This window comes from Mastacembelus armatus, chromosome 11, assembly GCF_900324485.2.
Source record: "Mastacembelus armatus chromosome 11, fMasArm1.2, whole genome shotgun sequence".
Classification (NCBI taxonomy): domain Eukaryota; kingdom Metazoa; phylum Chordata; class Actinopteri; order Synbranchiformes; family Mastacembelidae; genus Mastacembelus; species Mastacembelus armatus.
Window position 1 is genome coordinate 1548651 of NC_046643.1, and position 18309 is coordinate 1566959.

The 18309-nt window shown below is 40.2% G+C and overlaps 1 protein-coding gene across 1 annotated transcript in view; it reads left to right on the plus strand.

Annotated features, from left to right (window-relative positions):
• Positions 1–8296: 8296 nt before the first annotated feature.
• The window catches only part of thsd7aa (thrombospondin, type I, domain containing 7Aa), a 215668-nt gene continuing 205655 nt past the window's right edge, over positions 8297–18309 (plus strand). Inside the window, exon 1 of the mRNA XM_026300874.1 lies at positions 8297–8508. Coding sequence (XP_026156659.1) covers positions 8358–8508 — 151 coding nt within the window. The 5' untranslated portion in view covers positions 8297–8357. The remainder of the gene's footprint in view (positions 8509–18309) is intronic.

Genomic DNA, 18309 nt, shown 5'->3' on the forward strand with positions numbered 1-18309 from the left:
GACAGCCCGGCACAAAGTAAGCTTCTTCCCTCAGGCCATCCAACACTTAAACTCGTAGCTCTCCACCATTCCCTTCCACCACCTGCACTATGACACTTGCACCTTTTTGCTCTTTGCACACCAATTAGTTCCCCTTTCATCCTGTTTTTCATGTTATCTGTGCATTTTTCTTTTAGTTTTTTTGTATCATTTCTGTAGCATTTATGCTTACTGTTTGACCCTTTGTAGCATTTGTATTTATGTCTGTTTGCACTGGAGTCCCCCCCCGTACCTAAAGAAATTCCTTGTGTGTGTGTGTGTGTGTGTGTGCACACTCACTTGGCAATAAAGCTCATTCTGATTCTGATTCTGCCTGAAAATGACTAGACTGTGTGATAGTGTAACTAACTAAACTAGCTGTAGAAATTGCATTAAAAATTAACAAAATTTTAAATTTTTAGTCACTTTCAGACATCATTACATCATATGGATAAACACATCATCAACATGAATACTAACATAAATACAATGTGTTTATCAGACTGCTGCAATAGAAAGTTGTGTTTTTTCTTCCAGCTGTTAGTCCTTCACACTGTACATTATGTTATAGAATAGGACAGATGTTCAAATATGGAGGCATAAGATGATCACAAGCAGAAAATGTTGGTGAACTATACTAACGCTATACTGTATCAGAATGTACTACACTATATTATATTTTATTGTACTCTAGTGTACTATGCTATATTATACCTTAGTGAAATACTTACTGACAAATGTATTACCCTGGAATTAGGCAAAGATATCCATTAACATTAAGGATTAACAACTGTACTGACTTGGATGGACAATGTGACTAGGATGCATAATGAAATATAATAGCTTTGAGACACTGACTTTTCCTCTAATGCCCCAGTGAGGATGACATTAATGGTTAACATAAGCACGTTAGCATTATTACTGTGAACATATTTAGCTCAGAGCCTCACTGAGCCTAATTATAGACAATATCTGTTTGCTATTTTGAATGCAGCAGAGATGCCCCAAGTGAAAAACAAATATATTGTTTCATAATTAAATGATACTTTTAGCATATAATGGGTGCAGAAAAATGTATGATGTGTATTTGTGCTTATGTTAAAACATAGTAAAAGTATATCAGTAAGTCTCCAAAGTACAAGATTAGTAAAAGACTACCTCTTTTACTAACATAAACTAAATGTAAGAGTACCTCTTTTACTAATCCAAAAAAAAGCATATTCAAAGTAAATTTTTATAGTATACTGAAATGATAGCTTAAAGGTTCACTGTACTTTAAACATATTTGTAAGTATATTTTATGTTTTCCAAAAGTATGTTAATGTTTTTTTTGTTTAAATTGTGTAATTCTTTTCAAAATATAATACTATGCCTACATTTAGATATATTTCAGTAAACTTATTTAAAGTACATTATTGGGTAGGCTACTTTACAAGAAATTATGATTAGTGGGTTCATTTTCATAAAAAATACCAAAAGACTTAAAAATATGCTTTATGTACTTTTTTCACATTTAATATATTTCATACATACTTACAGTGAGATCGGAGAATATTTACAAGTATACATGAAATGTTTCAAGTATATTTTAACAGTAGTGCATTATTTTGGTAAGCAAAACTGTTCAACTGTTTCATTATAAGAATTCATACTGTAGTTTTCAACAAAACAAAAGGAATGTAATGACAGTCATTACACAGACCCATTTTTCAATTAAAAAAAAATATTTGTTTGAAATACAATTCCAGGTACAGCCTTCATTTTTGCAGCATTAGTGTTAGGTTGGGTTTTTAGAACATTTATGGATCTATAATTTGATCATAATTTGTTTATAATTTTCAATGGCATGGCTATCTTGACAAAAGCATCATGCCAGCTGCTGATTGGAATGAAAGAGGTGCAGCGTAGCCAGTGCCGGGCTAATGTGTTAGCACATTAAGCTAATGGTTGTGAAATGACTGAAGAGGCCTGGTGGGCCTGCGGTAGTCTGTGCAGAGTGCAGGCAGGGTCTTAAGGATACAGGGCAGAGGCAGGAGTATATACATGCTGTACCTGTCAGGATCCTGGCTTCTGGACTTCATGCCCAGACTTTAATTTTATAATCCACTTTTTGTATTCCCTTATTTTGTTTTTTGTAGCTTGATTTAATTAATCTTGATTGATTTCACCTGTGCCTGCCCTGAACCCAATAATCACCAGAATCGGCCGCACCTGTGGCTTGCTGCGTAAAAGCAGATCTGCAGCCACATGTCTTTGCCAGATTGTGTGATGTTACCCTGAAGACCAAAGCCTGATGTCGGAGTCCTAACCTGATTCCTGAATGCCTTGTGTGATTCCTGAAGATACTGTCTGACTCAGAAAGGCCAAATCTGTTCCATGAAGGCCGGACCTGATTTCCTAAGGCAGTAATCTGACTCATGAGGGCTTAATCTGATTCCTGAGGTCCTATCCTAATTCATGAAGGTCTTCCCTGATTCCTGGGGACCGAACCTGTCTGAGGAGGAACTAACTAGATTTCTGAGGTCCTAACCTAATTCCTGAGTCTTCCCTGATTCATGAGGGCCTAACCTGCCTCCTGAAGATGTTACCTAACTCCTGATAAGACTAGCTAAGATCCTGAATGCCAAACTGAATCCTGAAGGTCAGTGAAGCTAACCTGACTGGAACTAAGGTTTAGTTTGTTTTCTGACTGTTCCAAAAAACGAGGGGCATTCGGATCTGTTTCCTGGGCTGAGTTCATTGAAGTAAGATGCTCAAGGACTTTCTTTGTTTACCCTGCCTTTCCCAAGTTAAGTATCTGGTGTTTTGTTTGCTAATTAGTAAGTGAAAGTGACTTATATGGCCAAGTATGGTGACCCATACTCGGAATTTGTGCTCTGCATTTAACCCACCCAAGTGCACACATAGCAGTGAACACACACACCGTGAACACACGGTAGAGTATTAGAGATCAAGTGTAGTAATATCTTAAATTCTCTTGGACTATTAATATACACATCAATGAGTTTGTGTTTTAGTATGAATGAGATACTTGTTTCCAAGGGAAATTAGTTTTTGTTCCTGAATTGTTTTTGACCTAATCTGTTCTAGCTATGAGTAATATATGACCTTATTACTAAGTTTGAAAACAATTCAAAAGGCAACAACATGTAAGAATCTATTTTCTGATTTGCATTAGAAAAGCTCGGAAGACACAATGGTTACAAATCCAACTTAAACAATAAGGTATTGCATAAGCACTTCAGTGGCATGCTAACCAGACCTTTATTGTCCTGCTAACAAGGATAAACATGCTTCCAGTTATTGAGCTGTTAGTATTTGATTAGATTTAGATACATAAACTAGTATGTTTAGGAAAAGATCATGGTTAAGGCAACTACTTTCTTAAAGGTACAGGACCATCATCACACTTACGATAACAAAGTTGGCTTAGGTTGTGCAATGGTCATGGATCAATAAAATATGTTTCATATGAGAATAAAGCAGCTTTTTTTTTTTTTTTTTTTTTTTTTTTAAGTGTGAAAGTTTTCTGATCCATATATACAACCCACTCCTAACATGGAATGTGTAGCTCAAAACACTGTTACTTAACTTCCTCCTTTGCTTCATGAGGCAATTTCACTGTTTGTCTTAATCTGCTCAGGAGTCTCACAATGGCACCCTGAACTAAAATCTAATACTTTTACTTTATTCTAAGAATTTGGACCTCCTCCTGGACCAGACAAAGCTGTGCAAAGTACACTGCTAGCTAGCAAGAGCTAACATTTGGTATATTAACTGTTTGTAGCAAATCAAGTAGTTTGGCAGTCAAACCCTAAAGAAAACTACATTATATTTAAATTCACAATTCAATAAATCTCTCAAAATGATCAGTCTGACTATAAGTAATGTAATTTTTGCATTCTCCACCTCCATAGTGAAGATCAACGAATGCAAACTCCAGCAAAACATTGTCAACATTATGTCTTATTACCTTAAGGTCTTGATATTAATAACAATTTGTGTATCATTCTAGTGTGCCCTGTGTCACATAGGGAGCGTGGCATTAAGTTGAATCAGACCCAAGATGCGGACAGGGACACTTTAACTCAGATAAGTTAAAATACCAAACTAAAGTATATACAGGGGTATCCAGGAATATAGAGACTAGCAACATGGAGACAGAGTTCAGGGAACACAAAATGCAGGAACAGTGAGGGTGTCAGGACAGTGTGGCAATGCAGGGAAGCTAGAGTCTGGGAACAAGGAGCACAGGAATGGAGAGAGATCACGGAGACTTGGGAAAGTGCAGTCTCTCACACAGGGAACCACCAGGAGACACCGCACTCATATCAAGGAGGAAGCCAGTCAGACACAGGGGAAAGAAGCCACCCACAAGGAACACGCAGGTAACAGACACTCTCAGGGAAACAGGCATCATGAAGTCACACAAGGAACAAGTAAGGTTGCCAACAGTATAATCCATCAACTAGGTGAGGCAGAGGGCAGGTAGATATACACCTGCCACTGATTACTAATTTGGATCAGGAGAGGCCAATCACCTCGTTGCCTAGGAAAACCACATACACACACAGAGGGAGGGAGAGAGACACAAGGGCAGAGACAAACAGACAGAGCAGACACAGGTGAAACTAATCAACATAAATTAACATAAAACTACCTGGGATAAACCCAAGTGACACAGGAAATAGAACCAAAATAAAATTCCCAAACTAGGAAGTGCAGAACTGGGATCATGACACCCTGCACCACTTTCAGTGAGACAACCAGTGCAGAGCACCAGAGCCCAGAGGCTGTCAGGGGCCCATGTGGTGGTTTGAATCCAGGGCAAGCTGATAAAATAGTCCCTTCAGCTGTTGTCCATGGTGCCAATCATGGGCTGGCTGGAAGGATAGAAATTACATGGTGAGTCTCAAGTCTGGAGTGGTTGTTTGTGTGTGTGTGTATGCATGAGTATACACTTATATTTGAGGTGGGAAGTCAAAAAAATATTAGCAATAGGGCCACTTAGTTAAATTACATAACTACCCAGATTAATATGCAGGTTGAAATAATGGCCACAGTTAAATCAGAGTATAATCTAATCAGGCTTTTCCTTTAATTAAATGTCAAGGAAAAGTGTCAAGTGAAAGAGTATTCCAGCGCTGAACTATTAGCACCAAAAGTGTATGAATACTGTGAAGTAAGGCTACTAAAACACATACCATTCCAACTAGAGCATATAATTTTATGGGACCTGTGAGTATAACTACATCGGCTGGTTTGTGGGACTGTGATGTGATGACTGTGATGACATTGCCCATTTGAATTACTGACCCACCTGCCACTGACCAAATTTATCATCTTCTTTCATCAGGTACAATGGCCTTCAATGAACAATAGATAATTCTTCTAAATGAAGGTTGTATCTTGAACCTGAATATCATACAAGGTCAGTTTGAGCCACATCAACATTTTATCCATTTTCTATACTTACTATAAAAAATCAGAAATACACAGACAATTAGGCAAGATCAGTATTATATATCCAAGGGGAGGGCTTCGGCTGAAAAGCAGCCCTGGACCCAGCCCAGCCCAGTCCATGCATGTGTGCTTATGTGGCGACAGTGTGCATTTTCACAGGAACAAATGCCACATACCACAGCATTTATATCCCATCCATTATCTATTCTCGCTTATTCTTAACCTGGGTCATGGGGATTTGCTGGAGCCTATCCCAGCTCTCTTTAGGTAACTTAGCATTCATGTTTTTGGACTGTGGGAAGAAACTGGAGTAGCCGGAGTAAACCCATGCAAGCACAGTGACAACATGCAAACTGGGTTGTGAACCCGGGCCCTTCTTGCTGTGAGGCAACAGTGCTAACCATTAATCCATTGTGCCATGCATGCAAAGGAAAATTTCCAAAATGACACCAACACAGGGCAGTTGCACCCTTAGTTAATCAGCCACGTAGCCCAAGCCATTCCAAACCGTTGTTGAACATGCAAGGAGACTGGGATAATTGTGGCTAAAACTTACAACCCCAATTCCTAAAAAGTTGGGACACTGTAAAAATCTACATAAAAACAGAATGTAATGATTTGCAAAATCACAATAGAACATAGAAGCCATATCAAATGTTCAAACTAATAAAATGTACCATTTTAAGAATAATGTCATTTTGAAATTACAGGTTATAAAATATTTTGTTCTACAGATTGTAAGTGATGCAGGAAAACTAGCTGATGAACAAAACGTGTTCTATTGGAAATGTGACGTTTCGGTGTGGTGTCACAATTTGAGAAAAGAGAGATCTGACAGACCAACACTGGTGATTCAGGCACAAAATCTGATTTTATTTGGCAGAGGAGAGAGCGAGAGAGAGAGCGAAAGAGCGAGAGAGCGAGAGAGAGAGAGCGAGAGAGCGAGAGCGAGAGAGAGAGAGAGAGAGAGAGAGTGAAGATGAGGTGACCGATGGTTAGTGGTGGGTAGCCGGGGAGCGATTCTGGGAAGGTGGTTGCAGACAGGGCCAGGCTCGGTAACACCGAGGGGATCGTGGCTGATGCTGTGAGACAGTTCCGGGTGTTTTCAGAGCGTCAGAGCGAAATCTGACGTAGCAGGTTTCCGTGGTCAGGGGATCCGTGGTATCTGGATAACAACTCAGGAAAACTGGATTCAGTTAGACATGATCAGTCTCCGCCCAACATAGCCCTTAGTTCACTTGATAGTCCTTTTGCGAGAGAATAAAAGAAGAAAACATCCGTCCAGGGCGACAAACAAAAATAAGCAAAAGTCTCTTTAATGAGGATTGGTGATTCCGGAGACTTTAAACACAAACCCAAATTATTCCTCTTGAACAAAACACCATCTTTTTCAGAGCACAAAAAAAAAAAAAAAAAAAATCATCTCTGTATGAAAATGGCTCTGTGACGAGAAGTGGGTCGAGGTAGAAGTACCTAGGGGAATCTCAGGTTCAACAGCACGAAGGTAACAAACAACCTGGCAATCTGTCAGTGGCGGTGGAAGGAAATTTATCTACAGGCTGAGGAGAAAGCACAGGTGAAATCAATCAGTATAATTAGTCAAGCTCAGTAATGGGGAAATATCAGATCCTGTTCGATCCTTCAAAATAAGAGCAGGGTACAGGAAATCAGATTGCAGGTCGCTCAATTCAATTTCAATTCAATTTTATTTGTATAGCGCCAAATCACAATACAAATCATCTCAAGGCACTTTACAAAAACTAAAACTAAAAACCCAACAATTCCCTTATGAGCAAGCACTTGGCGACAGTGGAGAGGAAAAACTCCCTTTAACGGAAGAAAAAACCTCCAGCAGAACCAGGCTCAGGTCGTCACGTGGATTGTGCAGCAGCAGGTAAATATTTGTTTTTTGCAAAGTGCCTTGAAATGATTGTATTATGATTTAGCGCTATAAAAATAAAGCTGAATTGAATTGAATTATTTGGAACTGATGAAAGGATATTTGAGAAAGCTGTAGGCTAGTGACTTCATGAAGTGTTAATAGTAGCTATCATGAATTTATGAGAGCATTAATTCATGCATTAAGACCCTGTGAATCATGCGTTAGTTGAACATTACTTTCATATATCAGCTGCAGCCTTATTGGAAAGTTCCGTCTCTCAAGACTATAGCAAAATGATTTGTTTAGATTTGCTGTATTTTCACACTGAGCTGGATCAACAGCTTTTTATGGATAGAAAAAAGGTGCTTACATTAGAGTCGCAGCTTCGTTAAAGAAAAACGGTCATTTCAATTGTCTGTTATGGTAAATCTGAATTAACTAGAGTTGTATCAGGTAAATGAAATCTTAGGGCGAATGTTCTGATTTAGCACGTTGTCTTTATAATTAAGAATTGAAATATTCTGGCTGTGTTAAACCATTATTTTATCACCGTACACACACCTGCACCTGCTCGGCCCATCTGCCTCCTTCGATCGGAGTGCAGTGCAGCTCCACAACGTCCTTCGACAAAGCAGAGAGGGTGGGCACGTGTGTCAGGGGCAGCGATAGAGGGAGAAGGAGGGAGGTGCTGCATCAACCCGACATACAGCATCAGCAGCAGCAGCAGCAGCAGCAGCAGCAGCAGCAGTCTGTGCTTGGGGATCTATTGTTCCCTGTTTTAATATAGCCAGACGTCTTTCTCTCACATTTAGCGAGCCCAGAGAGAAGAGGAGGAAAGCGAGCAGATACCTCAGCCCCATTCGGGATTACTTACGGACTGGTAGTGTGGACAAAGCGGAAGGAGATAGCACACTTCAATCCAGCTTTCTGCCTTGTGACTAGACTTGTTTTGCCCTTCCTGACTGCATTGGGAACTACAGTGTTTGCGGTGGCCATGGGGCTCAGAGCCTTGTGGACGCTGGGGGTCTTGAGTGATGCACCTCTCCTTTCTTTGTGGAGGATAGCGCTTCTATTTCTCTCCATCTGGGAGCATCTGGACGCACAAACCGCGGTGGAAAATAAACCCCTGTACATCTGGCAGACAGGTAGGGTATTCTTTTTAAACCTCCCCCTCGGATTCGCGGGGTTGGGGGCTCCTAGAGATGCTGAGTTGCTGGATAAGAGTCAAATTGTGTACATAGCAGGGTGCAAGAAAACTGACGAACTCCGCAAAGTGCACAACATGTGATTTGTTTGAGATTTTATGTGGATTTATTGTGTTGTGCGCTTTAAAAAATGTTTTTCATCAAATAATGCAAATGAACAAAACCTTTATTTGAAGCAAAAGTTTTCCCTGAATCGCTTCTCCTGCAGACAAGCACGTGGCAGAGGTTGATGGATTGGAGCCATCTTGCAACAGTACAGTGTGGTAACATGTTTAGTGTGCTGCATTCTCTTTGCCCCCTGTCTGGGTGTTAGAGGAGCGGGCTGTGCTGGCTGTCTTTTGGCTGAACTTCCTCCCCTCTGGGCTGAGGCAGCTGGGACTCACCGTCTGCCCTGCGCTGCTACCGGGCTCATTTATCACAGTCTGACATGTGCAATTGGAGAGAAGTGGTGTGTGCATTGCAGCCGCGTGTGGCTCTTTTCTGACCAGAGGAAAGACTAGCATACTGCAGATGAGACCCTGAAAACACTCATTTTAGTGCTGATGCAGGTGTTTGTTTTGTAAAACCCAGGGGTGAATGTTGATGAGTTGAAGCAGAGTGCAAGCAGTAGCTTTATAGTGCAGGCAGCTGCGCAGTACAATGCAGGGTTCCCTGCTGCTGTTGTTTTGGGTGGTGCCTCCCACTGACTGAGGCTCATTCTCTGTGAGAGAGCAGCACATGGTCAGAAGACCACAATACTGGTGCATGGTTCATTGAACAGAGTGAAGAAGTGGGTGATGGGGGGAGGAAGGTGGAGGAGGAGTGATGGGAGCAGCAGTAGGGGGTTGGATCGCCCGCACCCCATCAGGACAGTATGCCCTTTGGACACAGATGGAGATCAATGTTCTCTTTCACTACTGTCTAATCTCTCCATTTCCCTGGATCAATGTATTGGTGTCAATGGGATCCTGCAACCATTTCCCACCAGTAGGGATTGGCAATATAGCTCAGCCTATATGGATTTGGAATTTTAAACATAATCTATACCTGTTAATAATCTCAACCACCCTTTCAGACAAAGACCTGGAAGGAGGACAAGCTATGTGGCAAACTGCAAGCATGCTATTCACACAAAGGAAACAAACAGACATTAGAGAGAGAAAATAGGACAAAGGGGAATGAATACATGAACAAAACCTGAGCAAGGAGAGGGGGAGAGGGAGAGAGGGAGAAAGAGACTATGTGATGAGGATCCCGAGCCAGACTTCTGAATGAAACACCGACATTTGAAGGAGCGAGGTCCCAGGACGGTCAATGATCCAGATAGGGTAGGAAAAAGAAAAGAGAGCGAGGCACAAAGCTTGGATGCTGATGTGTTACTTAAAGAACAGGCAAGCAGAGGGTTAGAGGGAGCACACTTGCAGGGAGCTTACACTATGTGAGCATTATATTTGTTTTTGCAGTAGCAAGTAAAAGTATGTGAACTCTTCAACTAAGTCATAAAACAGACTAACACAATGTGTTTGAACTAATAACACAGTGACAGAATCTTTTGTAAGTGAACCCTTAGATTTAATACAGTAACTGCTTGAATTTCATTTGGCAGTAATAGTTTTAAATAAGCACTTCTCAAACTGTGGATCAGACCTGCACAATGTTCAGGGGGAATTTAAACCTTTCTTTCTTACAGAATGGGTCCAGCATAGACATATTCTTAGGGTGTCTGATCTCAATGATTTTGACAGCCATTTCTCACATTTCTATAGGGGTAAGATCTCCCCATAGTATTGCAGTGTGAAGGTGGTGGACTCCAGGTTTACTAACACCTAACTCCTATTTTATATCACCATACACAAAAACATAAAAATTTTAGTTAAAAGCTACAGGATTATTCTACTGTAGTATTTTTATTGTTAATTGTGCAGCACTGTAAATTATTTTTTGTTTATGAATGTTATATTATGTTTTAATTATTTTTCAATTAACTAAAATAGTACTTTTCCTTTTTTAAGTCCTATTTAAAAAGTTATTTAAATAGGGAGAGAAACCAAGGGCCATAAAGCAAATTTAGGAGTAAACTGATCCTTTAAGAATACAAAGATATGAAACTCTCTTTACATTTTTAACTGTTGCATCTTTAGTAATGAGTTTTATTCTTTTTACATTTACTGTTGTTTACCAGCTTCATAGTTAACACCATTTGCAGAGGAATGGAAACCCTATGGTATTATGTGCTGTAGTGTGCTTACTGTTGAGGCATGGGAGGAGATTAAGGGCAGAAAAATCACAGCAGATTGGCCAGACAAAGTTAACCTAGATACGATAAAGACTTGTTTATGTGTGTGTCTCCGCTTGGCTTAAGTACATCAGCTCTTAGCCCTCCTAATGCTATTTTGGCTATCTGACAGGACTGTGGCACCAATGTTGAGAAGAAAATTTTAGGCTCATGTACATTTTTGCAGTGATATGTCCACACATCTGGTGCAGATGGGTAACAGAAATTAGCCACAGAAATAATGGTGGGATAGGTTCTCAAGAGACAGACTGCTGTTTCCAGCAATATGTGTGGAAATGCCAAGGGAAAGAGTATGACTTCACTCTGCACAGTGGTAATATTATTATTTAATCTATGTAATCATCCCCTGTGGACCAAGACTGATGGTCAACTTGGTCAAAAATGCAAAATTAAACAAACAGATGAGTTGCGTGTGTCACATTATTTCCCTACACTACCTGTACATGTAAGGGTTCTAGAGGTATTGTGTAATCTGGCATGGGGTGTTATGTCTTTTGGCAGGGGACTTGTTGTATTGTCTCAATATTTGTGGCACAGAAACCACAGACAGACGGTTGGGGATTACATTCCTGTTCCTGCATGTTACTCTCCAGGGTTTCCTCCCACACATCAGCTGGACTGGAGATGCTGTGTTTGTTAAATTTAGCATATAATTAACAAATACATTTTATTTACAACTTTATGGTCTCTAGGCCATTTTTGTGGCTTTGACCCTGAAATTTCCCAAGTCACACACCAACAAATAATTTTTTCTACAGATCAGTCTTCTGCAGGTTAGTAACTACCTTGAGCAGGAAATCTCTGACAATTGAGAGTGAGAATATTTTGAGTGGATTGAGCAGAAAGTATTAGCAGTTCACCTGTGAATGTACTGAATGCAAAGTAATATATATTCTCAAAATAGTATATACAGAAAAATATACTTGTACATTTTTTTTCAGCCACAATCTAGAATACCACACAACAACTGCAGAATTATAAACCAAATTATCTAATGTAAACATCCAACGCAATGTGCAGACCAACCTGGTGCTTAAATAATAACCTACTGTAATTGTACCCTGTCTGATTTTCTGACTGCTAGTGTTTCTTCCCCCATTGGACATAATTTCATGATCTTAATTTTTGCAATTGCTAATATAGACCACGCCCAAAGCTACAAAATTGCCAACTTACATTAAACTAGTTTTTAAAAGACCGGTGTAAACAGCTCAAAATTTGAATCTCTAAGAAGAACAGGCCTTTTTTGAACACATGCAACAAAGTATCCAGTCTTGTTGATTTAGCTCTGTACACATTTATGTGAGTTGAACATTCTGAAACAAATGTAACCATTCTCTAATACAAATTAACTTGTTTCAGGAATCATTTGATATAATGTTTCATAATGAATGCATTGCAGTCATGCCTGATTCTTATATTTTTACAGAATACCACAACATAAGTTGGTGTATTGAGTTTTATGTAGATATTGTTGGCCTTGTACTTATACTGACCCTGAAGTGATATTAGTTTTCTGTAATGGGTCATTCTAATCTTGCTGCACTGTGCGGTCTTGATTTTCAATTTTTGGATGAATGATAACCTTACAACATCACTAAAACAATTCTTGTTACTGCATACTGCCTAACTGGTTTTTGCGAAGCAACCTTTTAATCATTTTGCCCCTGCCAGTGTGCACTTCCTGGTCCGGTGCAGGATGACAATGGTCTCTGCAGAGCTGAACAATCCCGAGCAATCACTGATGGTAATTAGTGAGGCAGTTCCCCCATCCAGACCCAGTGAGCTTCAAAAAGAGACAATGAATGGTGACTATTTAGGGGTGCACAAACCACACACACACACAGAAAACAACACACTGTCTTTTCATTGTCCTCATGCAGCATAAGGCTCTGTTCAGGCTGTCTGCTGCAGATGCTTGTGTCCATGTGGTGCACAAAAGAAAGAAGAGGCTACACCTTGAGTCATACTGCTCAATCTTTGTTCTTTCTGCAGTGTCCCTATAGAATCACCCCACTGAACACAAATTACCACCACCCTCTCTCCTTTCTCAATGTGACCTTTAACCTCAGGATGAGAGGGCTCTTGTGAGGGTATTAAAAGCAGCTTGGGATGGATGGGGGAAATATAGCAGCTTTTCCAGATCAAGTGTTGAGTGCTGAATTCAGTTCAACTCAATTCAATTCAATTTAATCCAATTCAATTCAAACCTCAAAAATCCCTCATGAGCAAGCACTTGGTGACAGTGAAGAGGAAACCCATTGTCAGACCCACTCCCTTTCTTAGCAAAACAGTATGGATCTAGACCCCCTGCCATAGGGAGTGTTTTCCGCAGGCTTCAAATGAGCCGGGCCAATCACAGCCGATTATCTGCAATGGGGCAGGATTTATGTGTGACTTGTTTGTGACATTTCTCAACACCAATCCTAATTCAATTCAATTCAGTTCAATTCAATTTTATTTGTATAGCACCAAATCACAATACAAATCATCTCAAGGCACTTTACAAAAACTAAAACTAAAAACCCAACAATTCCCTTATGAGCAAGCACTTGGCGACAGTGGAGAGGAAAAACTCCCTTTAATGGAAGAAAAAAACCTCCAGCAGAACCGGGCTCAGTTTGGGCGGCCATCTGCCTCGACCTGTTCGGGTGAGTGGATAGAGCAGAGAGAAAAGAACAGCAACAATAAACAACAAATAGACACTGCAGGTTGGTGGGACCAGTAACTGCACATTAGCGATATACAGCTCCAGGACTAGGGACACCTGCAGAAGGTACAGAGAGAACAGAGAGAGAGGGAGAGAGCACAAACTAGGGGAGAGAGAGAGCACAAGGTTAGTGACATTCAATGGTGGAATATACATGAGGTGGGAGGAGAGAAGAGAGAGGAGGGGGAGGGGAAGGGGAAGGGAAAGTGGAGGGTTAGGGTAGGGGAGCTCAGTGCACCGATGGTCCTCGGGCAGTCTAGGCCTATAGCAGCATAACTAAGGGATGGTTCAGGGTTGCCTGAAGCCAGCCCTAACTATATGCTTTGTCAAAGAGGAAGGTTTTAAGTCTAGCCTTAAAAGTACAGAGAGTGTCTGCCTCCTGAACCCAGGCTGGGAGCTGGTTCCACAGGAGATGAGCTTGATAACTAAAGGCTCTGCCTCCCAGTCTGCTTCTGGAAACTGGGAACCACAAGTAGACCTGCACTCTGAGAGCGAAGTGGTCTATTGGGATAATATGGTACTATGAGGTCTTTAAGGTATGAAGGAGCTTGATTATGAAGGGATTTGTATGTGAGAAGAAGGATTTTAAATTCTATTCTATATTTTACAGGGAGCCAATGAAGAGAAGCCAATATAGGAGAAATATGATCTCTCTTGCTAGTTTAGACTTCCACATGTTAATTTCCATCTCATGGTGCTCATGTGGTCACATCACCACCTGCATCCACTCAGTCTGTCTGCTCATGACACGGAACCAACACTGTGCTTGCACACTCTACTCTATTTAACATCATCACACTGTGTTGGATCTCTGAGTGTGTGTGTATGTGTGTGTATTTGACTAGAGTTATATTCCATGGTGGTCTGTTTTGCACCACTGGCAAGCAAAATGAAATGGTCTTCATGCTGTACTAACACATTGAGCCACACACACACGCACACACACGCACGCACGCACGGATGCACGCACGCACACACACACACACACACACACACACACACACACACACACACACACACACACACACACACACACACACACAGACAAATTCACATCATTAAGGCTCTTTTTCTGTGGACTATTTAATTTATTCTGGCCTGTCATAACCTAACCAGAAAATGATTCTTTCCACTTCATCATTTACTGCCATTTTGTTAATCTAAATGTCACAGGCCAACAAGAGCAGCACCTCTTCAATGGCTGTAATTTGCTCATATCTTGAAGGCCTAATGACAAGCAGACTTGATAGTTGGGATTAATAAGTGTTGGTTTGTCGCTTGCACTAAAGAAAAGCAAAAAGGCAACAGTATCAGTATATTCAGTACAGTGCATAAGGTGGCACTTTTCTTTTGGCATTCACAGCTTGAGAATTGCAGCTTGTGATAAAATGACAACAGCAGTGCATGTATTCTGGCCTTACTACACATAGGTAACACTGTCAATGTAGACAGAGCAGCATTGCAAGAACAGGGAACTGGAACAGATACTTGTCCCAACTCCTAGTATAATCCCATCTAAATTTGAGGTTTTCACAAGATTCTTGGGGTTTTTCTGTAGTGCTTGTGCTTCATTATTTTGCAAACATGCATCAAATACTATATTCCAAAAATGGATGGTGTAACAAATATAATAAATTATCAGTCAGCAGGTTGCAGATATTCTCTTCTGTATTGATGTAAGATATATTAAATATCAATTATTAAAAATTACTTTAGTTACATAAGCTACCATCTTATTTTCCAGCTTCTGTCCATTGAGACCAGAGAGGAAAGAAACCAACTGAGTCAGTAAAGCAGCTTGCAGTGACACAGTATAAGAGCTCAATGTTAATGTTCAGGTTGTGCCACTGCAGGGTCATCAGGCAGTTTGCTAGAGCATATCCTGCCTGTCAGAGAAGCTGTCTGAACACTACTGTGGTTATTATCTACCCGCTTAAAGGGAAACAGAACAATAACTCCAGATATGTAGAGGTTAGAAAGAAATTTCCTTTTTCTCAAAACCCACATAGACCTGTACTGAATTCCAACTTTATTAAATATTGCATATTTCTTTTAGTGTAATGCTGGAAATACTGCATTTCTACCTTCTAGAGCAGTAGAAAAAAGGATAGGCTAACCTTTTTTTTATTTTAGATGCCAAGTCAATTTTGTACATAATATAAGGTAATAAATAGGGCAACTATCATGAAATTTACTAAGCAGGTTAATGATTAGGTTAGGATGTGGCAATGGTACAGAATGGAGTGTAAGAAATTTATCAGGAAGGCAATATAAGCTCCCACCAATATTGTGATGGTATTGTATGTCTGTGTGAGAGACAACTGGTTTGTGTTGGCTGTCAGTAAAAGAACTGAAATGATGTGAGCAAATCTTATTGCATTAACACCCTTTTCTTTTCCTACTTTCTACTCAAGTTTTGAAAAAGGCACTGCTGTTATACAGTATCAGTCAAACAGTGCAGTAACCTTTTCTTTATGGGGTGAAATATTTGTTATATGTTTCCACTGCCTTAAAGCTTCAACTGATGTCACTTAGGGTTTAAACATAACATAGTGGTAGCAGTTGATATAATGGTAACAGAAGTAACTTAATTGAAAATGACATAAATGATACACATAAAGTATGTATATTCATTGAACAACTGAAAATGGCTAATGGCAGTCTAGAGCTTCTTACAGCCCCCTCAGCCTGTAAATGAATAGTCCAGCATAATATGAAATACATTAATTATTTCTTCACAAGTGACAAAATAAGAGTTTTGTCGTCACTGTAGGGTCTTTGTTATGTAATTAACCCTCCTATTATCCTGGAGGGTAATTTCACTCCTTTAAATGCGCAATGTCTCTAAGTAAACAACCACATGCACTTACATAGGCATGTGTTCTTATGGGCAATTTAGAATCACCAACCAACCTGACATACATGTTTTTGGACTGTGCGAGGAAACCAGAGCAGCCAGAGTAAACCCACACAAGCACAGGGAGAACATGCAAACTCCAGACAGAAAAACCCTGACGGGTTGCGAACCAGGAACCTTCTTGCTGTGAGGCAACAGTGCTAACCACTAAGCCACCATGCTGTCCTCACTATAACATGTAAGTTTAAAACTCTTCAAAAAATGGCCTTCTCAGCTGAAGGTGTTATTATATATATAATAATGCTTATTATATAATAATATCATTATATATATATATAATAATAAATAATATATCAATATATTATATTACATTTATTAAAAGCTCAAATGCTGATTTTATGTCTTCGACATAGCTGACAGCGTTTCTGGTGGAGTCGTTTTGATGACAGTAGCAGCACTAAGTCCACCCTTTGCACTTAGAACTAATTTAAATCCTTGACCACAGGGATAAATGATAGCAGTAAATTTGAGGGTAACAGGAGAAATAAAGTATAAAAAGTATTGCCTGATATATTGCAGTTGGATATATCTCAAGTATCACTATCAGAATTTTTTTCTCTACTGAGCTCTTATTTGCACATCCCACACAAATATGCAGTGAATTTGATCTTCTCATCTGACCATTGGTTTTTCAAGCAAGAATATATCCCATCCATCCATCCATTATCTAAACTTGCTTATTCCTATTTAAGGTCACATGGAGAGTGCTGGAGCCTATCGCAGCTCTCTTTGAGTGAAAAGCAGGGGTACACCCTGGACAGGTCACCAGTCTATCAGAGGGCTAGCATACAGTGGGTACGGAAAGTATTCAGACCCCTTTAAATTTTTCACTCTTTGTGTCATTGCAGCCATTTTCCAAAATCAAAAAAGTTCATTTTATTTCTCATTAATGTACACTCAGCACCCCATCTTGACAGAAAAAAACAGAAATGTAGAAATTTTTGCAAATTTATTAAAAAAGAAAAACTGAAATATCACATGGTCATAAGTATTCAGACCCTTTGCAGTGATACTCATATTTAACTCACATGCTGTCCATTTCTTCTGATCCTCCTTGAGATGGTTCTGCTCCTTCATTGGAGTCCAGCTGTGTTTGATTAAACTGATTGGACTTGATTAGGAAAGGCACACACCTGTCTATATAAGACCTTACAGCTCACAGTGCATGTCAGAGGAAATGAGAATCATGAGGTCGAAGGAACTGCCCAAGGAGCTCAGAGACAGAATTGTGGCAAGGCACAGATCTGGCCAAGGTTACAAAAGAATTTCTGCAGCACTCAAGGTTCCTAAGACCACAGTGGCCTCCATAATCCTCAAATGGAAAAAGTTTGGGACGACCAGAACTCTTCCTAGACCTGGCCGTCCAGCCAAACTGAGCAATTGTGGGAGAAGAGCCTTGGTGAGAGAGGTAAAGAAGAACCCAAAGATCACTGTGGCTGAGCTCCAGAGATGCAGTAGGGAGATGGGAGAAAGTTCCACAAAGTCAACTATCACTGCAGCCCTCCACCAGTCGGGGCTTTATGGCAGAGTGGCCTGACGGAAGCCTCTCCTCAGTGCAAGACACATGAAAGCCCGCATAGAGTTTGCCAAAAAACACGTGAAGGACTCCCAGACTATGAGAAATAAGATTCTCTGGTCTGATGAGACCAAAATTGAACTTTTTGGCGTTAATTTTAAGCGGTATGTGTGGAGAAAACCAGGCACTGCTCATCCCCTGTCCAATACAATCCCTACAGTGAAACATGGTGGTGGGAGCATCATGTTGTGGGCGTGTTTTTCAGCTGCAGGGACAGGACGACTGGTTGCAATTGAAGGAAAGATGAATGCGGCCAAGTCCAG